This window comes from Aulonocara sp. 'chitande type north' Nkhata Bay, linkage group LG16, assembly GCF_057382095.1.
Source record: "Aulonocara sp. 'chitande type north' Nkhata Bay isolate Kocher_YH1m ecotype deep benthic linkage group LG16, A_spYH_male_GT1.1, whole genome shotgun sequence".
Classification (NCBI taxonomy): domain Eukaryota; kingdom Metazoa; phylum Chordata; class Actinopteri; order Cichliformes; family Cichlidae; genus Aulonocara; species Aulonocara sp. 'chitande type north' Nkhata Bay.
The window spans coordinates 17,457,775-17,484,238 of NC_141359.1; the positions used below are offsets into that span (position 1 = coordinate 17,457,775).

The 26,464-nt window shown below is 41.6% G+C and overlaps 1 protein-coding gene across 4 annotated transcripts in view; it reads left to right on the plus strand.

Annotated features, from left to right (window-relative positions):
• The first annotated feature begins 254 nt into the window (after nucleotides 1–254).
• nalcn (sodium leak channel, non-selective) overlaps nucleotides 255–26,464 on the plus strand; it is a 76,686-nt gene continuing 50,476 nt past the window's right edge. For 2 of the 4 annotated variants that reach the window (XM_086265466.1, XM_086265467.1), the window contains exons 1-12: nucleotides 255–392; nucleotides 5,546–5,657; nucleotides 5,858–5,919; nucleotides 6,633–6,773; nucleotides 6,875–7,057; nucleotides 10,772–10,795; nucleotides 11,001–11,084; nucleotides 11,208–11,347; nucleotides 11,444–11,569; nucleotides 13,166–13,317; nucleotides 14,629–14,771; nucleotides 14,994–15,098. In XM_086265466.1, coding sequence (XP_086121592.1) covers nucleotides 5,878–5,919; nucleotides 6,633–6,773; nucleotides 6,875–7,057; nucleotides 10,772–10,795; nucleotides 11,001–11,084; nucleotides 11,208–11,347; nucleotides 11,444–11,569; nucleotides 13,166–13,317; nucleotides 14,629–14,771; nucleotides 14,994–15,098 — 1,140 coding nt within the window. In that variant the 5' untranslated portion in view covers nucleotides 255–392; nucleotides 5,546–5,657; nucleotides 5,858–5,877. Of the gene's footprint in view, nucleotides 393–5,545; nucleotides 5,658–5,857; nucleotides 5,920–6,632; nucleotides 6,774–6,874; nucleotides 7,058–10,771; nucleotides 10,796–11,000; nucleotides 11,085–11,207; nucleotides 11,348–11,443; nucleotides 11,570–13,165; nucleotides 13,318–14,628; nucleotides 14,772–14,993; nucleotides 15,099–26,464 lie in introns of those variants that run through there. The other 2 variants (XM_086265468.1, XM_086265469.1) reach the window with 2 other exon arrangements.

Sequence of the window (26,464 nt, forward strand, 5' to 3'; positions counted from 1 at the left end):
ACAGACCTATCTTCAGACAACTGTCGCTGCATTTTTTACCGTCTTTGAGCAGATCTCTCATAGACAAGCTTTGCCAACTATTCACAACAACAACAACAACAACAATAATAATAATAGTAATAATAATAATAATATAGTCTGTTCAAATTAACTGCGTATCAAGCGATTACCATTAATGCAAATAAATATACTTGTATGATGTGATAGAGCAGCATGGCGATCTTAAACTGTTACCACGGAAACGGCTGCGCGCCTCCGCAGCACGCACTAGTGCTGTTGATGTGATTGCTACCTGCGCGCTCCCGCGTTCTCCATACGATCCCAACACAGCCGGAAAACAGCTGATGTCATGGACAACGCTGGACGCGGCAGATAAAAGAAACCCTCCTCTCGTAAGTGATTCAACGTGTTTCTTTTCTCTGCTTCTCCACCCGTCGCCAGTCACTTTCAGCAGTTACGTTTTTAGGATGCGTCTGAGGCTAGGTGCAGCCGCGCGCTAGCTTACTGGTCCTCCAGGAAGTGAGGAAAATCTCATCCTCCGGAGTAGGCCCTCGTCAAACATTGCAGTGTATTTGCTACACTGTCACGTGGTCAGGTTGTTACGTATTATATAGCTTCATGTAGGCCCTATGCTTGAACATATTCATGTATATTGTTGTATTTAGCTTGTTTTTGCACCTATAGCAGCTGCTCATATTCGTTTCCATAGTAACCTTTGCTCTTCCGACGTCATTCATTCAGCTTTCAGCCATAGTATGGATATCCAGCGGTTTGACAACCATTTTACACGACGTGGGATCGGTCATATGCTGCAGCCTGTCAGTGGCTTTCCTGAAATGGTTTTAGGATTTCACAGTTGCTCGTGAGCCCCTCGTGGTTCCCAATCAGGAAACCTGATCCAGGTGTTCGTTCTCTTACATCGATTAATTAGAACATTTTCAAGGTTATATAAGCACCTCATCACAGTTTGTGCAGTTATGTTTTCAAGAAGAAACCTTAAAACGAAGGAGAAATGCTACAAACATTATATGAACATTGGCATCCTGGGGACCCACTCGTTTAAACAACTGGGCCAATATAAATTTGTTCATTTTCATTTTGCTGTAATCCCTGTAATCCCTGTAAATGTTCAGTTTTCACGGCACTATCTTGCAACATCTATCCATTGATTTGATCTGGCAAAGCAGATAAACACCAGCTACTGAAATTGGAAAATGTCAGTTTATTTGCAAAAAAGCCCAACGTCACACAACTTTTGGCTACTACTGATGCTAATCTGTGCAGCCCTTTGGAATGCATTTGAATACAATCAGTCATTAGGTGACATACTAAGTGCTATGTGATTTTTTTTTTTTTAATGTTGACATCAAAAATCACAATATTTAATGTCTGTATCAGCATACACTATTTCTGAAAAAGATGAATGCGAGTTTGAAATGTGAAGTGGGTCACTCATAGTAGTAGTTACACATTTATCATCCTGCAGAGCCAGCTGTTTCATATGTGTCAAGCACTGGAGTGTCTTTTAGGTCTTTGTTTTTACTGTAATGGCTTACCACTTTACTTTTCATTGTCACCACTTTGAGCTTTTGTCAGTCTCATTTTAAATATACCCACACTACTGGCCTACCACTGAATAGTTGTGAAGGTTTGACCTAAATTGTCAGCATTCCTTTGAATTTGCTTTTCTGATCACTTTGGCTTTGTATGCAAGACAAAGTAGTGAGAATCTTAGCTTGGAACTGTTTGGGGAATTCATTTGAAGGTATAGCATTAATTTAACTTAATCAAGGCTGTAATCGCTGCCCTTGTGGGAGCTTTGTGAAATAGAAAAAAAAATACAAACTGATGCAGTGAGTAAATGAAAGGTTTAAATACTGTTAAACTCCTTCATAAAATGTATTTTTAAAGTCTGCCTTTTAGCTCATTTTATGCATTTGGTATACAGTTAGGTCTGTATATTTTTTGTATAGTAACACATTTTTTTTTTTTAATTTTGCCTCTTTACACCAAGTGGATTTAAAATCAATAATCAAGATTTGATTGAGGTGACTTTCAGCTTTAATTCAAGAGGTACTTCACAAAAGTACAGCATTAGGGAACTACAGCCAGTTTTAAACAAATGCCCCTATTTGAGAGGCCCAAAATTAATTGGACAAACTAACATCATTTTAAATATCAGGGCTATTTTTAATACTTGGATGAAAATCCTGTTCAGTTAATGAATGTCTGAAATCTAGAATCCATGGACAACACCAACTGCTGCATTCCCTCTGTTAAGATGCTCTACTAAGGCTGCTGCAGCTGCTTTCATTTGCTGCTTGTTTGTAGGTCTCTCTACGTTTAGTTTTGTCAATCAGTAAGTGAAAAATATGCTCTGTAGGACTGAACACAGGTAACTGACTTGGTAATTAATGAATATCCCAGTTCTTTCCCTTGTGACACTCATAGTTTGCTTTCTGCAGTATGCTTTTATCCATTTGCAATGGGAAGCTTAAATGGATAAGTTGAGCTTTTTAACTAGAGGTGGTTAAAAAGCTCAACCCTGTGAATCTGAGCTCAGAGTAAAGCCCTGTACACTTCACAATTCACCCTACTACTGCTGTCAGCAGTCACAATATCAATAAACACTAGTGGCCCAGTCCCACTTTATTTTTACTTCAATGAAGGTGTCTCTTGATTGTAGTCTATGTTGTCTTGTCATCAATAATACCGGTATAATTTTTTACAGAACATAAAAATGCTATATAGTGATATCACTGCATTTACATTCCCTAGTGTGCACAACAACGAGACAGAGCCAGGCATGTCTGAGAGCAAGAGCCAAGTGTCAACCTCTGGTAATGATTTAGTATGTAAATATGGAGCTACTTCAGCAACCTCCAAAAAAAACCACATTGCTTTGCAAAATATGCAAGAAAATTGTTCCAGACAAGGCTTAAGGCGAAAACGCACGATTGATTACAACTAGGCAACAAAGAAGAAGGTACTAATAGCTGGTGATGTGCGACCCAATATAAACAAGAAACTCTACGTGTCATTGCTGCAAAAATTAGCTAGCTGCGCTTCATATGACAGGAAGAGCAAACGGGATGGAACTCAGAAACCGTGGAAAAGCATGGCTTTTCAAGATCCATGGCAAACTACAACAACCCAGGCAGAAAATATTTTTTAGTTTTGTGTGACAATATTGTGCAGCTACTGAAGAGTTAGGTGGCTTACTTTAGTTATTGTTAAACTAAAGTCATAAGCAGTGATTTTTTTTACTTACAATTTCTGGGAAAAACACTGCCTAATATACTTCTGTGCTTACATTTGACTTATGGTGTGTCACTATTGCACTATCATGCTTCTGCTGCTCACACCTTGTTCCATAAAATTGACACTTCATATTAGGAAGGGTGGAAAAAAATAACAGTGGCTCATTTGAAAACAAGGATGGGAAATGGCCTTCATTTACTTACACTTATAAATTCAGCTTCCTCCAAGCTGCAAGTGCCAATAAAACACTGTTCTGCATTTTTTTTTCCTGTATCATCAGAAATATTGTGATTGCAAATTTTCTTGAACTATCGTAATACAGTTATAAGGCTATTTGGCCCTAGTGCAGACTTTGATAATGACCTCCTCAAGAGTGTCCGTGACTTTGCTTCATGTTGTGAAGGGCTTGTTCTTAACCATGGAAATCCTACCACTTTTTTGATTTGACCATTTGTTATGTGTTTACCGCATAGCTCTCCGATAGGTTCGTTTGGCTTTTTCAGTTTAATGACTGCCTCTTTAACTTATATCAACAAGTCTTTGGACCTCATGTTGTAGTAGTATTTTTTCAGAGAATAACAAGGGGATGGGCCTCAACTGGTCGTGAAACTGTTTGTCAGTCAATTGTCCAGTTACTTTAGAGCTTCTGACAATGTGGGGTTATTGTATGTATAAAAAGGTCTGTAATTCCTGAACAGTTAAGGCATTTATTTTGCTAAACATCTTGAATTAAAGCTGAAAGTCTGTACTTCAATCATGTCTGGATTAGAGCAGGGCGATATGACCAAAAATATTTATCACGATATACATTTGAAAATTTGCGATAACGATATAACTGACGATATAATTGACACTAGACAAAATACTTTACAACTCCACAACTTTATTCGTGCCAAAAAAATAATAAAAAATCAACGTATTTTCACTTAAACAAGCAGCTGTTTTTTATATGCATTAAATTTATATAAAGATTTAACAGTGCAAATGCAAATTCCTTGCTGACAGTTTAACCAAAAGGCATTCCCAGTGGAAATTGGCTGACATATCCTCAGCGTAACCATGTATAATATCCACAAAACTTAAAAAGAGGTTATACACACACAATACGGTAATATTATGTGGAAGCACAGTACGTATCACTCCACGAGGCTCCTGCCTACGATAGCCGTAATGCCCATCAAGCGGAGCAGGTTCGTAGCTTAGCAAAGTCGTACTAAAACATTTTCCAGCGCCGTGTACCACATAAAATCATTTCGAGGTCAGTAAACACAACCAGAATTCATACATAAGGCACACGGGATTATAAGGGGCACTGTCGATTTTCAGAAAAATCAAAGACACTATATGAAAAGTGGCACTAACTTAAAAAAAACTTTTTCATAAGCAACCATACAGGGGATTTGTGCTAGAGCAGCTATGAATACCTGAGTATCATTGTAGGTTATGGTTAAGAGATAAAGAATTGAACAAATGACCTGCATGCCCACATCTACAAAAGTATTTCTTGTGTCTTGAAAGAAGATGCTGCTCTCAAAATGCACTCAAAAATAGAAGTTCAACAAAGAAAGTTTGCATACTCAAACAAATACTCACAGTTACAATTAATGTGCCCAGAGATCACATTTTTTCCTGTGAGGAACATGTCCTTTCTCTAAATGGGAAAGTAATTGCAGTCTATGCCACCTATACTCCCACATAATAGCACTTAGACCCTGTAATTTTGTTTTCACTCTTCCTCACGTCTCCATCTGCATATGTTAAGTGTAGCAATTACACTGGGAAATTGCTTCTAACTACATGGGGTTTGTAGCATGGATGGACAGTTTCTTTTCTTGGTGGGGGCATAAATAGGAAACAAGGATGTGATACCGTGACATTGTTCTGCCTTCGTTCCAATCCTAACTTAGAGTTCTGTTTCAAAGAGGAGATTTTTTACAATTTTTATTTAATCATCAAAGTATGTTTACATATTTTTTGCATCATATGTCAGCCAGCAAAGGTCAAGTCAAAATGTAATGTAATCAAGTCATTGGGGCAGCAGCTGTTGTTACATTTGCATATGCTGTTAGCTGTTTTACATGCACACATATGTGTGTGCGCGCACACACACACACACAAGTGCAAGACATGCTTTTTCTTTTCATCTCTGTTCAGTCAGCTTAACTGACTTACTCTAAAATTGACATTGTGTTTTTAAAATATGTGCCGAATATGACATAAAAATGTTTTCTTATCCCTTTTTACTGCTCTTATGATTGCTACCGTTCACTGATTGCTGCCGCAGGACCTCAAGGCCTTTAGGACAATCTCCTTTTTGCATCTCTAGTCTGTCTCTCTGGTTGGTTTCTCCACCCCTTTGTGACCTGGGGATGAACGCACCAATGAGGAGCCTCACAGTGAGTCCCCGTGGTCCTCTTCCACCCCATCTTCTTTTTCCACAACACCTCACTCACTCACTCACAGAGTGTGTCGCATATATGCCTTGATGTCAGACGTGGTGGGCATTCCTGTCTTTATGAGCGTACTGTAGATGTGGGTAGTGTACTGTATACCATATAAGCCATAATGTTGACTAACTGTTGTGTGTTATTTACAGGGTATGCCTGATCGCATGTTATGTGCAGTGCTGGAGCAATTTCAGCTTTACTTTTCCCTTTGGTATGTGCGCTTTGTCTCCATTCAGAGTGTCATTTTTTCTTGTGTTCTTAGGTTAAAATGGCCTGTAAAGTTTTCTTTTTTCTGCATACATACATTCGCACAAAGATACAAACAAATGCTGACATGCACAGGTAACACTTGGTCACACCCCCGGACAATGTACAGCATATTTTACTGGCACTTTGGTGTTCGATACAGGGAAGATCATGCGTGATCTTTTCAAATGGTAAGTTACTGGAGCTGTTCCAACGTAATACACTTGTTCTGTGTTCCATGTGTGCTGCGTTGTGTATCACGGTGGCCATTCAACAATGCAACGCATTCAGTTTTAATCACCAAAAATCTGCTCTGGCAATTCAAGTCAGGGAAGTTTACTCTTCGGACTAGACATTGCAGGAAATTTTGATGCTACATGTAAAAACACCCAGAAGCCACTCCTGATACACGTCTCATTTACTACTATTTAATACACTAGATTTCTGCATTGGTTAACTATGTACATTTTTAAGAGGTATAGTGATTGTTGGCAGGCCAAGTGCCTTGCACCTGCACTTTTTTAAGTATGTCTTAAATAAATTTTTATATTATAATGATATGATTAAAGTTTTGAAAAAGTTGTAGTGCCACTGCCCAGACTTGGATGCAGCCAGAGTATTCCCCTGTTCCTTGTTTATCTTTGGTCACTGTGTGGTCTGCCTCCCTCCCTGTGTCAGATCCACTCTTTGTATAGCACAGCAAGCCCCAGCATGCTGAAGAGGAAACAGAGCTCACGGGTCGAGGCCCAGCCCATGACTGACTTTGGGCCAGATGAGACCCTCGCGGACAGTGCTGACATTTTCTGGATAAATAAACCAGTGAGTGTACGCGTGTGTCTGGCTAAGGACAACATTAAGAATACAGAAAGATATTAAGGCTCATTTTTGGAATTATTTCCTTTGTTGTTTCCTTCCATCAGTGGGTGCACTCTCTGCTGCGAGCCTGTGCCATCATCAGTGTCATCTCTGTGTGCATGAACACCCCAAAGACGTTCGAGCATTACCCTCCGCTGCAATATGTGACATTCACGCTGGACACACTGCTCATGTTTCTCTACACTGCTGAGATGATCGCCAAGATGCACATCAGAGGAATCATTAAGGTAGCTGCTGCATCATGGCCACGAGAGAGTGTCAGTGAAATTCTGTGAGCAGTAGCAGTAAATGACTAGCAACCCCAGAAAAATGGCAGGTGTTGTTTGTTTGTTTTTTTTAATCTCAGACCGTTACTGCCAAATAAATTATGACTAATAATATTTCTTTATTTTTTTTAAAAACTATTCACAACTTTGATGCAAGTGATTGGAGTGACAACAAATGAGACTTTATTTGTACATTTTTCAAATCTGTCAATCTGTTTCTCTGTGATCGTGATATTTTTGAAGGTTTGCAGTGAACTGTGGTTGAAAGTTATGTGGTATAATAACATGTGATTAGCCCCTCTTTCTGTCCCATGTACATTATGGTTATACAGTCACACTATAGCTAAAATATGAAGATGACCTCCTTGTGACTAGTGGTTGCTCAGTGACTGCACTGAATTCTTTTGGGTAACAGATTGTGAGTAGCTGCAGTGAGCAACTGGTCTCGCAGAGGCTGAGCATGCAACACCTTCAACCCCCCTGGGTGACCACTTTCGGTTGCGAGGTGGGAGGCCTCTTATGTGGGAGGCTACCTGTCTTCAAATAGTCGCTGACCTAAATCATTCTCAGTCAGATTGGTGAAGGTTTGTAAACAATTGCTGTCTAATTTCGAAATTAGACATATTGCCAGCACATTGCAATCATTCTGAGTCAGCATGTCTCTTTGCAGTATGGGGCTCAACTCATCTGGTTGCCCACTGGCTGTTTTCTGGTTATATTTCTGTAAAAAAAATAAATAAAGTTTTTGCAGTTAAATTGCCATCCTGCAGCAACTAAGTCACTATTTGTGGAGGAATGTTTGAATTTCTGTTTCAAATCTAAGAGGTCCTTATGGACTCTAAATGTAAGTATATGTGAATTTCTGTGTAGATGGCAACAGATTTGCAACAGACAGCAACAGATTTGGAGTATTTGTTGATTTGCATGCTTGAGCCCATTCAGTCACAACTGATAGCAGACTGACTCCTTACTGGTATTTTATCACCGTCTCGATGCACGAAAGTCACTCACTGACTGTGAGCGGTTGCAGATCTGGTTCCCATCTTCATTTCAAAGGCAGTGAGATGAAGCTCATTGTATGCTCTTTCAATAGTTTTGGTTGTGCTCCAGCACCATCAAACTTTATATTTCTGAAGACAATAGAGGCAGACTCTGTTGCTAGTCCAGTTACAGGGGTACCAAAGAAGTTGTTTTCCACAGAAGACCAGATTCAGCAGCTTTAGCAGAAATGTTCCCTTATGCAAGCAATAAAAAATATATTACAACAGAAAGTTGACGACAAAAAGGTCAGTCAGCCACTGAACCGAAAGAAATCTGACTGACCTGACTAATCATATATTGTTACCAGAATTACATAAAATACTAACAGTCTTACATTTGGGATTCTTCTGCAAAATCAGATACTTCTTTATCTTTATTTAAATGTTTTAGCTCTGGACGTAAATGTGCACTTCAAGCAGAACAGAAACATTTCTGCTTCTTACTTGTAGTGTTTCTTTTAGTTATTATTGATAGCCGAATTCCATTCTTTGTCTTGAAATCAGGATGGTGTTTTCCAATTTTCCTATCTGATCTGAAATAAACTTTTATAAATGATGCAGATATGACATCTTAGGCTTAAGTAATTTCTGTTTTAAAGTATGGTACTGTGGATATGTACAGTGGGGCAAAAAAGTATTTAGTCAGCCACCGATTGTGCAAGTTCCCCCACTTAAAATGATGACAGAGGTCAGTAATTTGCACCAGAGGTACACTTCAACTGTGAGAGACAGAATGTGAAAAAAAAATCCATGAATCCACATGGTAGGATTTGTAAAGAATTTATTCGTAAATTAGGGTGGAAAATAAGTATTTGGTCACCTCAAACAAGGAAAATCTCTGGCTCTCACAGATCTGTAACGTCTTCTGTAAGAAGCTTTTCTGTCCCCCACTCGTTACCTGTATGAATGGCACCTGTTTGAACTCATCATCTGTATAAAAGACACCTGTCCACAGCCTCAAACAGTCAGACTCCAAACTCCGCCATGGCCAAGACCAAAGAGCTTTCGAAGGACACCAGGAAAAGTATTGTAGACCTGCACCAGACTGGGAAGAGTGAATCTACAATAGGCAAGCAGCTTGGTGTGAAAAAATCAACTGTGGGAGCAATCATCAGAAAATGGAAGACATACAAGACCACTGATAATCTCCCTCGATCTGGGGCTCCACGCAAGATCTCATCCCGTGGGGTCAAAATGATCATGAGAACGGTGAGCAAAGATCCCAGAACCACACGGGGGGACCTGGTGAATGACCTGCAGAGAGCTGGGACCAAAGTAACAAAGGTCACCATCAGTAACACACTACAACGGCAGGGAATCAAATCCCGCAGTGCCAGACGTGTTCCGCTGCTGAAGCCAGTGCATGTCCAGGCCCGTCTGAAGTTTGCCAGAGAGCACATGGATGATACAGCAGAGGATTGGGAGAATGTCATGTGGTCAGATGAAACCAAAGTAGAACTTTTTGGTATAAACTCAACTCGTCGTGTTTGGAGGAAGAAGAATACTGAGTTGCATCCCAAGAACACCATACCTACTGTGAAGCATGGGGGTGGAAACATCATGCTATGGGGCTGTTTTTCTGCCAAGGGGACAGGACGACTGATCCGTGTTAAGGACAGAATGAATGGGGCCATGTATCGTGAGATTTTGAGCCAAAACCTCCTTCCATCAGTGAGAACTTTGAAGATGAAAAGAGGCTGGGTCTTCCAACATGACAATGATCCAAAACACACCGCCCGGGCAACAAAGGAGTGGCTCCGTAAGAAGCATTTGAAAGTCCTGGAGTGGCCTAGCCAGTCTCCAGACCTCAACCCCATAGAAAATCTGTGGCGGGAGTTGAAAGTCCGTGTTGCTCGGCGACAGCCCCAAAACATCACTGCTCTCGAGAAGATCTGCATGGAGGAATGGGCCAAAATACCAGCTACTGTGTGTGCAAACCTGGTAAAGACCTATAGTAAACGTTTGACCTCTGTTATTGCCAACAAAGGTTATGTTACAAAGTATTGAGTTGTATTTTTGTTATTGACCAAATACTTATTTTCCACCCTGATTTACGAATAAATTCTTTACAAATCCTACCATGTGGATTCATGGATTTTTTTTTCACATTCTGTCTCTCACAGTTGAAGTGTACCTCTGGTGCAAATTACTGACCTCTGTCATCATTTTAGGTGGGGGAACTTGCACAATCGGTGGCTGACTAAATACTTTTTTGCCCCACTGTAGTTTTAAGCTAGCTGTGGAAAATTACTGCCCAAAGTACATGATCTTCTTAGTGTGGTAAAGTAATTGCATGCTTTTGTTCTTGTCAGCAGTGTGTTTAATCAAAGATGGTCCTTATCTGTAAAGTGTTTCCGAACACACCCTAGTATTTGCAGTCTTTCTTCCTGTGCAAGACCCCTAAGAGCTCCTAACAGACTCTCCCTCTCTGTCTGGAAGCGGTAATTAAGTATACCCATTTAGCTGGCCCCCCTTGGCATTTCAGTTTGTTCACACCTCAGGGGCTTAATGATTGAAAATAGGTTTGAAATTTGTGGTTAGTTTGTCAAAATGGGGACAATATTTTCACGTTCTGTATTTCTTGAATATTGCCATTACTTTGAACTCACACAAACATTTTCTATCACAATAAAAGCTTTCTGCAGCAGACTTTCCCAAGGTGAGGGGAATGCTTGAATTTTTCCATAAAGATTATCCATGAAACAACCTAGAATGTAATTGTAATGTAATATATTCAAAGAAAATATGGCCTTGAAGAATGATGCTGGTTATATTTGTCTCATTTATTAACTTATGTTAGTATTTCCTGCTTTTTAAGGCTTTGGTCTTTTAACTGTTGCTCCTTTGTTTCTGTCTCCGTACAGGGGGATAACTCCTATGTGAAGGACCGCTGGTGTATGTTTGATGGATTCATGGTATTTTTCATCTGGGTGTCCCTGGTTCTGCAGGTGTCTTGCAACTTTTTGTTTTTGAATATATTGCACTTTTCTGCAGGTGCTTGTGCAGCTTGTCATAATGCCATGCATTAGTATGTATTAAAATTATTAATAATCAATTTATTGTTGTTTTAGGTCTTTGAAATAGCAGAGCTTGTAGATCAGATGTCTCCATGGGGAATGCTGAGAATCCCCCGCGCGCTTATCATGATAAGGGCCTTCAGGATCTACTTTCGCTTTGAGCTTCCTCGCTCCCGCATCACTAACATTCTGAAGTAAAATACTGTCGTAAGCGTTTCCATTACATATGGTCTTTGTACATGTGAAATATATCTCATAGATATCTCTTTCTGTACTATTTTGCATTGCAGGCGATCCGGGGAACAGATTTGGAGTGTGTCAATATTCCTACTGTTTTTTCTCCTGCTCTACGGAATTCTGGGGGTTCAAATGTTTGGAACGTTCAACTATCACTGCGTTACTAATGATACAATCGGGTAAGAACGAATGATTAAATAAATGTAACATTGGATGCTTTTTTTGGATTATCAAGTCCGATATAAACTTTTTTACTTTTTTTGGACTAAACTATCGTCTCTCCAGAAATTAGAAGATACCTACGCTAAGTGTCTTTGTTAAAGATCATATAAACACTGAGTGCAAAGTGTCAAAGGAGAAAACTTTTAATTAGAATAATGCTTTTGGAGACAAACGTTTTGGTAGTGACTGGAATGGTTAAACCCCCAGGTTGCAGCCAGAGTTAATGGTAATTATAATAATAAAATTTTCCTGCATTGTCCAGCCTTTGCATTATGCTTCTCCATTTCCTCCCTGATGTGTTCCTAAGCACCCCAGGGACACAGAATATATTAGCCATTAGTAAGAGGAAATATAGTACCAGGGCATTGTGATATTCATGTATAGCTTTGTCATTCATCTGTATTATATAAGTCCAAAAGTGGTGTGGCAGTTGGGCATTTAATTTGTTTACTACTGAGCTCCTTTTTCTCCAAATCCAATACATATATATATATATTGGGGTATCTAATGGGGAATTTTAGAAAAATGTCACACGTGGGCAGAAGTGTCTAATCTCTGTTTGCCATATGCCCTTGGCACAAAGTCAAGCTCTCTAGCTTTTCACACACATGGGATTTGATGAAAACTGTGGGAACAATGGCAGGGGGCATTCTCTGATATGGACATTAAAGGGTTTTGACTATATGAATAGAATAAAGTCCCCTTTTATGGATGTTAGGTTTCCTACAAATGACCTCAGCACTGTTGAACTTCCTGACATGAATCATGATGTTGAATGAGATATAACACTTGAATATGTGTTACTTTTTTGTTTCTGTAGAGGTTTTATAACTGTTTTATATACAACTGTACAACTGTTTCCAGGTTTGATGAGTAGTCTAAAGTACAAAAAAAAGGTTCTAACAAATTATGCATTTTATTTTGAAATAACATAACATTTATTCATCACTACACATTGTGATAAATCTAAGTTTATTAGATACTTTGAATTGTTTGATGAAACTAGCATTTTAGGACCTTAAGCATGCTTTAATAAGGGGTATCATTATGTTTTTGTGTTATCAATTTACAGATGCCGAAAACCAGTCATAAATAATTTCTTATAACACTCACAAAATGTAATATTTTTGCTTTTCACTGGACATTTTCTCTCTTCTTTCAGGCTTCATTTATCGCTCCTCTGTCATCAAGAAAGGGAATATCATAGATAAGACACATTGATATTATTCAGCTCGGTATAATGAGCTTTATTGGGATTCACCACTATGCCTCTGATTGCCCTTTGTGATAGTGCAATAAATTATTCCCTCTGATTCTCTACCTCTAATAAACAATTTGGATGAATGTCTGTGCAGACAATTTGAAAGCATTAATTTTCATTAGCCCAATCAAGCTGTTCCTGGTAACACCTGTGGCAATAAGACAAAGAGAGGAATTGTATTCACACATTAACCTTTGTTTTTCTTTTTTATTAGGCATTATTCTTTTTTGCAAGCACTGCCATTTTTGATATGAGCTAGTAATTTTTTTTTTGTATTTGTTTTATTGGTAAGCAATGTGTCATTGAACAACTTGACCATCCCAGACACCCATTGCTCCCCTGATGGAGAAGGCTACCAGTGTCCTTATGGCTTCAAATGTATGGACCTGAAAGAACTGGGTCTGAGCCGACAGGAGCTCGGTTATAGTGGATTCAATGAACTAGGTATGCGCTACACAATGATTCCTTCAAACGTACACAGATAAAGAAATATTTATTATCGTGTATTTTTATTTGTTTAAACAATATATACAATTTTACAACTTAAATTTCTTACGGAGGCCAAAAAATACACACTATAATGAAAATTATAATTCTATACTGAGTAACTTCAGCACATGTTACTAAACATTTAACTAGAAAATTTCACCTTCAAGGCTTCCATATATTTGATCAAGACCTGTGGAAAAGATGACCTTGTTTTGTCTATTCTACATAGCTCAAAAAATATTTAAAAAATACACTTTGAAAACACATCAGCCCTCCAGGTAAAAACAAAAATCATGCTAGTTATCAGATAGGGCCTGGGTAATCTGCTAGGGACGAAAGGATGAGACATAGTTTGGTGGAAATGAAAGTTATAAACCTACAGATCGGCTGAATCCAAAAATAAAATGAAAAAAATGATGCTGTACACTAGTCCATTTTGCTGAAATTTCATTTCAGCAATTCAAAATGTTATTCAGTTGTTTGTTAGGAATAAGTTAGTCACATGACAAAGTCTTGACTCTCACCAAGAGGAAATATACAGAGTGTTTTAAGAAGAATCATCCAATTTCAAAAGGCTATATTTTTTTAAGGCAATGCACATAAAATCTTGCAATAATTTTTGAAATGCATGGCTGAATATTAAGTTTTCCATGAGAAACGCACGTAATGGCTGGGTAATTAAAGCCCTTTAAAATCGGATGATTCTTTTTGATACACCTTGTATGTTTGAATGGTAATAGTTTAACTGGGGAACTCAACCTTTGATGACAGTTGTCAGCTACTTGTTTCCAATCTAACACTGATTAATTTGTGCAGAGAAGAATATTATATACCTCAGAAAAATAAAAAAAGAGAATGTTCACTCTACTTTTTCAAACACTACAATTGCAAAGAGCATGTTAATCAGAAAAACAGCAAAGATTAAAATTTTCCTTGGCCTGCTGACATAATTTATGTTAATTAGAGGCATCAAAGATGAGTTGATTGGGTTTGAGTCTGGCAAACAGAATTTCCCGTCTTGTCATTATAACAAAGAGAACTATGAGGACTCTGTGAGCTGTCAGAGTAAACACTCATTATAGGTAAAAAGAGAAACTCAAACTGTTATCTTTTTAAATGGCTTAGTCTTCGGGGGAAACATAATAATTGGTGTGCGGTTCACAGACATCGACATGTTAAGCGAAAGACAGATGCTGACATTTGTTTCTTCAGAAATCAGCTTCTCATCTGACTGCTTCTTTCTGACTCTTGTGTGTTTTTGCTCAGGCACGAGTATCTTCACTGTGTATGAAGCTGCGTCGCAGGAAGGCTGGGTGTTCCTCATGTACAGAGCCATTGACAGTTTCCCTCGCTGGCGCTCCTACTTCTACTTTATAACTCTGATTTTCTTCTTGGCGTGGCTTGTCAAGGTTAGAGCTTGGCTCTCTCTGCTGCACTTTTCATGATAATTTCTGGAGATCGTTGAACACCGAAAGGTTAATTGACATAACCTAATAGTTCACCTACAAACATGATGATTTACCCTTTTTAGTAGAATGTCCTCTGGCTAATGAGAGAATTAATGTCACTGACTTTGAATAGCCTGAGCGCTCTTACTCTATCGTTGTCCTCTTTTTTTTTTCTTTTTACAGAATGTCTTCATTGCAGTCATCATTGAGACATTTGCTGAGATTCGAGTCCAGTTTCAGCAGATGTGGGGGTCAAGGAGCAGTACCACCTCTACTGCTACAACACAGGTACAACTGCTACAGAACCAAGCTAAAAGAATAGAGCCATAAAACTGACAAATTGTATGTCTCATACATTTTGACTTGGTTGAATTGGTGCCTACAATTGATCTTTTTAAAACCTGTACACGTTGGTAATCAAGTGCATCAAATTCAGATGACTAGAACACAAACACATTTTGACACTATATAGATTTTCCACAGTGTATTGTGATCCATAAATGCCTTCAGAAATCGAAAGAAATGACTCCTTAATAGACCTTAGTGTATGTAGGCTCATATGTAAAAAATATTCAGATAAAAATAATATTTAAAAAAAAGACAAGACATTTATGTGGCCATGTGACAAGTTGGCTCTCAGTAGCAGGAAAGGTTTACTCTATGAACTTGGTTGTTGACTGTGTGAAATGTTTCTTGCTTTTGTTGGGCCTTTACTGAATCATTCAGGGGACATAGTGAAAGCTGTGTCCGAATTGGTGGCATCAAGTCGGGCAGGTTCTCGGTGGGCGTTTGGCTCATCCAAGATTATGCATTTTCACAGATTGTGTTTGTTTTATCAGGGAAAAAATCCAATGGTACAGCTAAACACTAAATGCTGTTGCAAATCTGTTACCTCTCTACTCTTTATAGAGTATAGCTTGCAACTTAACATTTTTGAGATATGCGCAGATCACAGTATTCAATGAAGTCACTAATGGTCACATCAGCTGTTTCTAGCAAATGTCATGGTTATGGTGATTCAACATACGTACATTAAAAAAAATATGGCTGTTGTTGTGTGTGTGCTCTTTCCAAGGCCCTTATACTGCATCATACCAGTCTGACAAGAGTGATTGGTGTGAGTAGATCTGTTATTCCAACAAAACCAAGGTCCCAAAAAAGAAATTGTTTTATGCCATGAATATCTGGGGTCACACTCACGAAAACTCAAAAAAGGCAGCTAGACTTTTGAAAAGAGTTTGGAAGAAGATTTCTCCTGTATTGACATGAATGGAAGAGAGTTTGGGAATCTCATCAGCATGTCTTGGGTGTCCCTTTCCAGAGCATACTGAAGGATTGTACCCTTGGGATTTAACATAAAAGCTGAACAGCATGGCTGGAAAGGGGATCTTCTTAACTACCTTGTTCAGCTTTGTTTTGCAGTGTCTATCTCACGCATCCTGTCTGTGTGCTATCTGCTACTTGAAGCGAGGGATCTCTGCCTGAATTTGTCTGCAGCACGTCAGGGAGCTCCTTAGGGTGTCAGTCCTTTGCTTTACAGTGCTTTCTTGACGTTTCTGTGCCAGGCGTCTTTAGATCAACCGTGGTTTGTTTGCCACCAGGTGTATCCAGCGCACTGCTGGCACGAGGCGAGTTGTGTGGCATGCGACAGACATGTTCCAGCCATCTCCATTGGTACAGTTTGTCTGTCCTGCTCTGCAGAATTTCCCTTGAGATGATGTTTAGCTGAAAGCTCTCGGGAGCAGCTCCAATTTCATTTTGAGTATAAACATGATCTTTTAGTTATACAGGAAACAGTCTTGAAAATACTAAGTTTTGTCTGATGGAGCTTCAAAAAGACTTCAGCATGTAAGCTTTTCATAACCTTTGATAATTCTAATGTTGATCTGCTAGGTTCTCAGGTATTATGAGTCTGCAGTTTGTCCACATTATATTTTAAACTCTTTAAAAATATATATAGTTTGGGGGTTCGTCTATAATAGATTTTGATTAATTTCTCTCATTTCTTCTTATCACAACACCACTGCTATGCAATAACCCACAGAAATAATGTTATATAGCAAAATAACTAAAGTTGTATACATTACTTTGTATTGTATTTAATGTATTCATTATGGAGCACTAAGGAATTGACAGCTCCAGAGGCCAAATAGAGGAATAACAAAAAACAAATGTCCTTTAGCAACAATTAAATAATACTTTTTAAAAAACAACTTAGATATGTGAAAGCAAATTGCAAGACTGAACTTAAGAGTTTCTTTGGTCTGATATTTGCTTCTGGAGTTTTCCTTTCACTATTTGCAAATAGTTTTGAAACTATATAGGCATAAACAAGAGAGAGAGAAATTATCAGGAATATTCACAGATGTTAATGCCCCAAGAGCTACTGAGGAACATATAAAAGTGATTTATGTGACAAAATATAATTTGAGGCTCATTCTATAAATGGTTTCTTATTGTGGATTGTGTGTAGCCAACCTCTAATGAATACATTACAACAATATATAACAAATATGTTATGAATCCATGTGCAAATTTGCATTTGGCAATTGTGTTGATGGTAAAGCTATGAAGCCAGTGTTTGGTTTAGAGTTTAAACATTTGAAATGAATAATCCGAATGATGTCAACCTGACAAGCGTTGAACTGCAGACGTTTTTTCCACTGAGTCCTGAAAACGATTCTTCTTGTAATGTCATGAAAGTAAAACCTCTGCTACTTCACTCATGAATGGAAAACAGGCTAGTGCCACTGGCATACTCCTGTGACCTTGAAAACAATTAGCCTTTCTTGCCATTATCAAAATTAATCATAATCACATCGTCATGCCCCAGTCTTTATCTTAGAGGGGGGAAAACTAATTAGCTGTGGTGTAACACTTAACTGTCAGTCACAGATGATGAAAAGAATATGATCCAGTCTTAAGGTTCCCTGGAGAGAGCAAGGTTGGTATAAGGTGGCCCTGGGAGATACTACCCATTCTATACTCCCTATTTCTTGTCTTTGTTATATTGTCTCCCGATTATTGCAGCTTTTATTAGAGATTAGGATGGAAAGCTTAACTGTGTTGATTAAAAATGGAAAAAAAGGATAAATCAGCCTTTGTTTGACTAGATCAGACTTTAAATTCTATATTCTGATGAGCAGTTATGAAGTGCTGAACGTTAAGCTGAAATATAGTGTAACTTTATCTTGGTTTGTCTTTAGTAGAATAATATCAACTTTCAATTTTTGATATCAATGTTGATATCAGCATGGTTTTTGCTGATATAAAAACAAAACAAAGCTAATGGCATGCTATGGATTTGACATCAGTCTATGTGATTTTAAAATGATGTAGTAGATATCAAAGCTGAAACAGTGTGCAGCAGGTGGGATGGTGGGTATGTAATCACAGAACAGGATGACAAATGATGCAGGCATGTTAAAAATGTTTTATGTGTGAGAAGCCAGCAGCTGCAGATCAGTCCACACGTTTGTGTTTTATGCTCCTGTTAAGGTTCAAAATTGAGGAGGGAGAGTACAAACCACCCTTGGTCCAGAAGCTCTTGGTCAAACAATGATTTTTAATTCACACGTGGGAAGATCACTAGAAACAGCAATTGATCTTCAACTTAATCAAAGCATAAACAGATATTTATACCGTCAGGGCTTAAATTTAATGACGCCCCTTCAACGTCACAGATACATTTTATACATAGATCAAATCAAAACCACAATGACTTTTGACACCGTTTAAAAGAACAATTGTCTTCTATCTTCATAACAGGTGCATCCTGTCACTGCCGGATGCTCGCTTGTCATCTTGACACCTCAGCAGCAGTTCTGCTACAAACTGCTCTTTGCAACCCCAGCAAAACATAATTAAACTTTCACCTATAAATGATTCTCTAACTGAGTGTGTGTGTGTCTGTGTGCTAACCACAATTGCACCCTATTTCACCTCGCGACTAGCTCCTGACCTCTAGACAGAGAGACAGAAGCCACTCTCAGATATGTAATAACTGAACTAAAACTATGGATATGTCATCTACTAAATAAATGTTTTAATCAAGAACCCCTACTAAAAGCTTAATACAAGAATATGAACATATAAAAGATATTAAAATGAACTGTTGTGTAAGCATGTATTGCAATTCCTTCTATGTTCTAGTTTTCCCTCAGCATGGATCATCTAGACACTCTCACTAGGTGAAGCTTTAGACCATTAATGAACCTGAACATCAACTCAAATAAGCACAGATATGCATTATGTATAAAATAGTTATAACTGCACCTGGAATACAAAGTTAACATTATCATAAACATCTTAAGGCCATCTTAAAGCTATCTGTTACATTGTTAAAGCAATGATCAATTTGAATAACCTAGTAATTCAAATGGCCTCGTCTGGCCTAAACTACAGATTATATTATTAATGCAATGGTAATAATGATGATTATTTAACAATAGCAGTAAAATAATTTCCCTGCTCCACACTCCTCACATCACTTCAGAGAAAATTCATGATACAAAAGGATTTAATCCACCACCTACTGCATGGAATGATTTCAAGGACAGTCAGGCCAAAAACACTATACCAGCTCATTTGCTAAATAAATCATTAATATTCCAGATTAAGTCACATCTGGCGTGTAGAGTTCAAAAGCAGTGTTCTCCTGTTTTCAGATTAGTCAGTTTTGTTTTTTAATTTAATTCTAGCTGCATGTTAGTACATTGTTGGCATTGTGTTGGTCAGTGCTCTGCTTTGGACCAGACCAAAATGTGTATTTCATATAAGCATTTTGGTCACCAGAGGGTGAATACGGAATTTAGTCAACTTTTGACTCTGTTATTTGTTGTTCCTACATGATCACCTAAAGTTTCCCCACCACCAGGCCAAATTTTAAGATAAGATAAGATAAGATAACCTTTATTAGTCCCACACGTGGGAAATTTGTTTTGTCACAGCAGGAAGTGGACAGTGCAAAAGTTATGAGGCAAAAATTAGAATACAATAAGAATAAATACAGTACACAACTGTACAGAATAGAATAAAATAAAATACTATATACAGTAGAATAAAATAAAATAAATATACAATAAGATAAAAATAGAATACAAATACAAATACTATATACAACTGAGTAAAAATACAACGATGACAGAAAGGATTATTGCACTTAGTATTATTGCATATGTATGGATGTGTGTGCTTGATCAGTTAAAGTCTTTATTATGGAGTCTGACAGCAGTGGGGAGGAAAGACCTGCGAAATCTCTCCGTCCCACACCGTGGGTGCCGCAGTCTCCCACTGAAGGAGCTGCTCAGTGCTGTCACAGTCTGCTGCATGGGGTGGGAGATGTTGTCCATCAGGGATGACAGCTTAGCCGCCGTTCTCCTGTCACTCACCACCTCCACTGGGTCCAGAGGGCATCCTAGAACAGAGCTGGCCCTTCGGATCACCCTGTTCAGTCTCTTCCTGTCCCCAGCAGAGATGCTGCCGCCCCAGCAGACCACGCCATAAAAGATAGCAGAAGCCACAACAGAGTCATAGAATTTCTTCAGGAGTGGGCCCTCCACCCCAAACGACCTGAGTCTCCGCAGCAGGTACAGCCTGCTCTGCCCTTTCCTGTAGAGGGCGTCTGAGTTATGAGTCCAGTCCAGTCTATTGTTCAGATGAACACCAAGGTACCTGTAGCTGTCCACAGCCTCAATGTCCATACCTTGGATGTTCAGTGGTTGCAGTGGAGAATGCTTGTGCCTGCGGAAGTCTACCACCAGTTCCTTGGTTTTACTGGCGTTGATCTGGAGGTAGTTCAGCTGGCACCAGTCCACAAAGTCTTGGGTCAGACCTCTGTACTCCTTGTCGTCCCCATCAGTGATGAGGCCGACTATTGCAGAGTCATCAGAGAACTTCTGCAGGAAGCACTGGGTGGAATTGTGGGAGAAGTCTGCAGTGTAGATGGTGAAGAGGAACGGAGCCAGAACCGTTCCCTGTGGGGCCCCCGTACTGCAGACGACCCTGTCCGACACACAGCCCTGAGTCCTCACATACTGTGGTCGGTCGGTGAGGTAGTCCAGGATCCAGGTAGTGAGGTGATGGTCCACTCCAGAGTTCACCAGCTTGTCCTTTAGAACCGAGGGAAGAATGGTGTTGAAGGCACTGGAGAAATCAAAGAACATGATTCTCACAGTGCTTCCAGCGGTCTCCAGGTGAGCGAGGGAACGATGTAGGAGGTGAATGACGGCATCATCCGCTCCAATGCCAGGCTGGTAGGCAAACTGAAGTGGGTCCAGTGATGAGCTTATTAGGCGCCGAAGCTGAGCCAGGACCAACCGCTCCAGGGTCTTCATCAGGTGGGATGTCAGAGCCACCGGCCTGTAGCTGTTGAGGTCCTTGGGGCGTGAAGTCTTTGGCACTGGTACAACACAGGAGGTTTTCCAGAGCTGTGGGACTCTTCCCAACCTCAGGCTCAGGTTGAAGAGGTGCTCCATCACCCCACACAGTTGGTCCGCGCAGGACCTGACGACCCTCGAGCTGATGCCATCTGGACCCGCTGCCTTCTTGCCATTAATCCTCCTCAGTTCCCTCCTAACCTGGGTGGTTGAGAGAGACAGGCTGGAGCCTTGTGTTGAGTGTGTATTGGATGCTGTTGTTGGGGGTGGGGAGGAGTGAGCAGGGTGAATAGAGGAGGTGTGAAGTGTCTGAGGTGGAACAGCAGCAGTGGGGGTGGGTGAGTCTGCAGCCGATGTTGCAGACTGCCTCATGGCTGAGTCAAATCTGTTGAAGAAATGATTCAGTTCATTTGCCCATCTCACATCCCTCCCAGGCAGAGAGTTCTGCTGTTTGTGGCCCGAGATGGTTCTGAGGCCTCTCCAGACTTCACCAACGTTGTTTTGTTGAAGCTGGTTCTCCATCTTCTGCCTGTAGCTCTCCTTCCCATTCCTTATCAGTCCCCTCAGCTCTCTCTGCACCCTTTTCAACTCCTCTTTGTCTCTGGATTTGAAGGCCCTCCTCTTCTGCTTGAGGACGGTTTTAATTTCTGGGGTAATCCAAGGTTTGTTGTTGGAGAAACACCGTACAGTCCTGGTAGGTACAGTGTTATCCACACAGAAGTTTATATAGTCAGTAATGCATGTAGTAAGGCTGTCGATGTCCTCACCGTGGTCATCACAAATCACCTCCCACACAGTCGACTCAAAACAATCCTTAAGAGCCTCCTCGCTCTCCTCTGACCATCTCTGTACTGTGCGGGTGGCTGGTGGCTCCCTGCGCACTAAGGGCTCATACACAGGGACAAGGTGCACCAGGTTGTGATCAGATCTGCCCAGGGGAGGGAGAGGTGATGAACTGTATGCCTCTTCTGCATTGGCATACAGTAAGTCCAGTGTTTTATTGACTCTGGTTGGGCAGGTCACATACTGGGTGAAGGTGGGCAGTGTGGAGTCCAGTGAGGCATGATTGAAGTCCCCTGATATTATGAGAAGGGCTCTCGGTGATTGTGTTTGCAGTCTGCTGACCACAGAGTGGAGAGAGTCACAGGCTGCATCCGCGTTGGCCGAGGGGGGGACATACGCTGTTATCGCGATAACTTGCGAGAACTCCCGGGGCAGGTAGTACGGACGCATGCTAACGGCTAACAGCTCAATGTCTCTGCTGCAGAGTTGCTCTTTTACAGTGATGTGCCCAGGGCACATCACTTCATGGCATGTCGCAGCTAATGCATAAATGTCCATAAAATTAACAACATTGCTGCCATATAGTAATTTAACACAATTAATAATAATGTCCAAGTCTGCCAGGCCTTTAAATGTTTCCTGTAGCCTGACTACGAGATTTGTTATGCTTTTTTTTTTTTTTTTTTTTTTTTTGCTTTTTTTTTTTTTGGCCTGTCCCGTTTGGCTCTTTTGCCATCAGAATTGTTGTCTAAAGGCAAAGAAAGATGCCCAACGGATTTACTTTACCAAACTGACCATCCCAGCCTTGCCGTAATGGTCCATTTGATTCACCTTTTATTGTTTATTTTATTTTCACTTACTGAATACGGGACAGACTTGACTGGGGGAAAGAAGGAGAGAAAGAAAGAGGGAAAGAGAAACAGCTGAGAAGAGGGACGGGGGAGAAGGGCAAAAGACAACAACCAACAGAACGGGCAGAGAAAAAAAAATGCATATATCAATCACCTGGATCACCTGCTGAGAAAGAAAAAAGAAAGCAAGCAGAAGAGAACAAGAGTAATAGAATAAACAACATCACAATGATATATGGGAATATGACAGTAAATACTAAATGTTAAACATTATTGTGCAGCACATAAGATCAACAGAACACAGTGTGCTTTGAGGTAGGAGCCAAAAAGGGTGTAGTTTGTGGGTGTGATCACCCGTGTGTACACCTGTGAGCATGGACGCGCTTGTTTTTTGTTTTTTTAAAAGGTTCCTTCATGTAATAATCTGCTAGAGGGTGTGGGGGGGGCCACAGCCCCGTCCTCCAGGGCGTGAAGCAAGTGTGGAGGAGATCAAAACTCCAGACATCCAGGGGCCCCCAGAACACAAGAGACCAAGGAAGACCAACAGAGGGGCAGCCGCGCCACTGTCCCAGTAAGAGCTGAGGAGAGTCCCAGATGAGGGCTCACTCAGCAGCCGCGGAGCAGAAGCCAGGGGGAGTTGCAGTGACGCGCCCGTGAGCTCCGCCGGCAGCCAGCTGCGCCTGAGTGACCGAGCCCCAGGCCGAGAGGCCGGGGGCACCCCACCTCCGAAGTGGCCCGAGCGAGCCCCAGGCTCCAGGCCCCGATAAGCGGCCGCCAAGGAGTGAGCCGGTGTGTACCTGGACGCCCATCCCCGGACACAAAGAACCACCAACGCACCGATGTCTGAGGGGGTCCGCCACTGGCAGGGGAAGTGGTGGTAGGGGGAGATAGGCCTTGTAACAGCCACTATGGTGTGGTGTCCCTTTAAGACACCCAAGTCGAGGGTTGGTGTCATCAGTGTGTGCCACTGGTCTCTCTGCTCTCTCTCTCTGTGATGGTGTGGACATGTGCTTGCACGCTAGTACATGAGGAGGGACGGATTTTATGTTTTACCTCTCCAGACACCTTTGTTTGCAACGTTATGGGTTGTACGAACACTGTGCGCTATGTTTGTTAAGCTGCAGCCGTTCAACCGGGCTTATATGGTTGATGAAGAGAAGGTATATTAAAGAACACACTGTGGATTCCCCAACGCCAGTGTGAGTGTGTATTCTTTTGGCTACCCTGCTAGGTGTTTTGCCGCCTCCTCTCAACCACTAAACGCAACCCGACGTTACAAAATGGCGCCCGAACATCTTCTCTTGGACCTCAGTATGCAGTATCTTCGAGCAGTTGATGATTGGTACATAAAAAGGTACGACGCGGCAAAGTGGCTGTCCGCCATGTTTCGCGGGAACGGACCAGGCTGGCCTGGACGAGGACGTCGGGAGGATCAAAGGGTCGCGGCGGTGCATTTCCATGGCAGCGGCTGGAGCTGCCCCAGCGTGGTTTGTGGACTGTGGCGCCGTTCTCTGTTTGGCCTCTTCGTCGTGGCTCCATTGGATGCGCGTGGACCTGCGTTTCCTGGGCGTGGGTTCGATGCAGCTTTGCCATAGTTCCTGAATTTGAATTTTTTTTCTTATGTATTTCGTATTGGTTACTGTTGTAACATGACTGTTGTTTGGGTTTTCTACAGTACTTTCTGGTACTGTTTTCACATATTATGCTGTCTGTTGCAAGTTTGTGAAGTAGAAGAAACGCAATGAAAGAAAAAGGGAATTTCATTCTGCAATTGTCCTGGCTATCCTAAGTTTATTTTCTTTCTTTAACATTTGTTTAAATGGACATTCACCATGTGGGACACTGTCATGTATGCCAGTTTGTCAATATTGCACTGTACATTTCCCTGTTTTGGTTTTAACTTCTTATCCTGCTGACCATGTATGGAGGCTGGTTAAGTCTGGACTGTACCAATGCTGTCCAGGTGTGTAACAATTCCTCCACGACCTGCTTACTACCTAAAGTAGCTATGTGTGGTGAAAGGGGGTAGCGGGAGGAGGGTCACCTGGGTCCGGCTGAGGGCAGCCTTTGTTTAACCCGGGGGGAATATGTAACAGCCACTATGGTGTGGTGTCCCTTTAAGACACCCAAGTCGAGGGTTGGTGTCATCAGTGTGTGCCACTGGTCTCTCTGCTCTCTCTCTCTGTGATGGTGTGGACATGTGCTTGCACGCTAGTACATGAGGAGGGACGGATTTTATGTTTTACCTCTCCAGACACCTTTGTTTGCAACGTTATGGGTTGTACGAACACTGTGCGCTATGTTTGTTAAGCTGCAGCCGTTCAACCGGGCTTATATGGTTGATGAAGAGAAGGTATATTAAAGAACACACTGTGGATTCCCCAACGCCAGTGTGAGTGTGTATTCTTTTGGCTACCCTGCTAGGTGTTTTGCCGCCTCCTCTCAACCACTAAACGCAACCCGACGTTACAGCCTCCAAACCTTGGAGGGCCTGAGATGTCCCCAGAGAGGTGGCGCCTGACACCCAACCTGACATATAGACACAGACATACAGGCACACACAGATACAAACATCCATTCCCACCCTCATGCTCTCATATGCACTTACTCCACACTCAACCAACGTGGAGACAGACATAAAGAGACGTTATACACACGATCACACTCCCCAAGCGTACTCTACAAACCGGGTCTAGGTGCCCCCGCCCCTGGAGGGGGGAACTGCACCCAGACCCAGGTGGGGTTTCCCTTTTCCCTGCGGTGGGGGGAGGCAGACCGCCCCGACTCCGCAGCAGCAGGAAGGCTCCACACTCCAGACCGCAGTCGGACGGCCAACTCCTCCTCCTAGTCCTAGCCCCCCTGCTCCAGCAGGTCGCAGAGAACGGGGGTGAGAGAAGACTCCGAACCTCCCTCCACCCGCTCATTGTAATGTTGATGCATGTGTGTTCTAAGGTGCATTTAAAACCCAGGAGGGCTTGGAGCTACCTGCCAGAGAGCAGCAGGTAAGCGCATGGTCCCTCCTGCTAGCCCTCAATGTCTACGTGTATTTAAAATTGAGAGGTGGGCAATGATGCCAGGGGTGGGGTGTACACCCTGATGGTACTTTGGACTCCGTGTATCGTGCCCACCCCCAAGATCCTATATGTATGTGTAATGAGAGTGTGAGTAATGTGAATGTCTAAGTTGTGGGATAAAATTGAGGCAGAGGCAGCCAGAAGGGGACAGAGGGGGGGGGTAGCCTCCTCTGCACCCTGGTGACATACCCCTACTCCAAGGCCCTGCATGTGTGGGTGGTTGTGGTGGAGCGGGAAGAGGGAGGCAGCTGGAGATGGGGAGGGAAGGAAGGGAGGGGCAAGTGACCCCTCCCTGGGGCCAGCTCCCCCGCTGACCCCAGTAGGCACCCCCATACTCCGCGACCCACCAGGGAAAGGGGGCCCAGGCCCATCCAGACCGGGCCCAGTGCAGCAGCGCCGCCCGGCCCCACAGAGCCCGGGACAGTCCACCCAACCCCACCACAGAGAAAACTGCACCCACCCCACCATCCACTCATCTTCCAGACTACATAAGACAATAAACACCCAGGCTGAGATCTTCCTCCACCTCTCCTGTATCTCCCCCTCCTGCAGAGGCAGCTCCTGAGGAG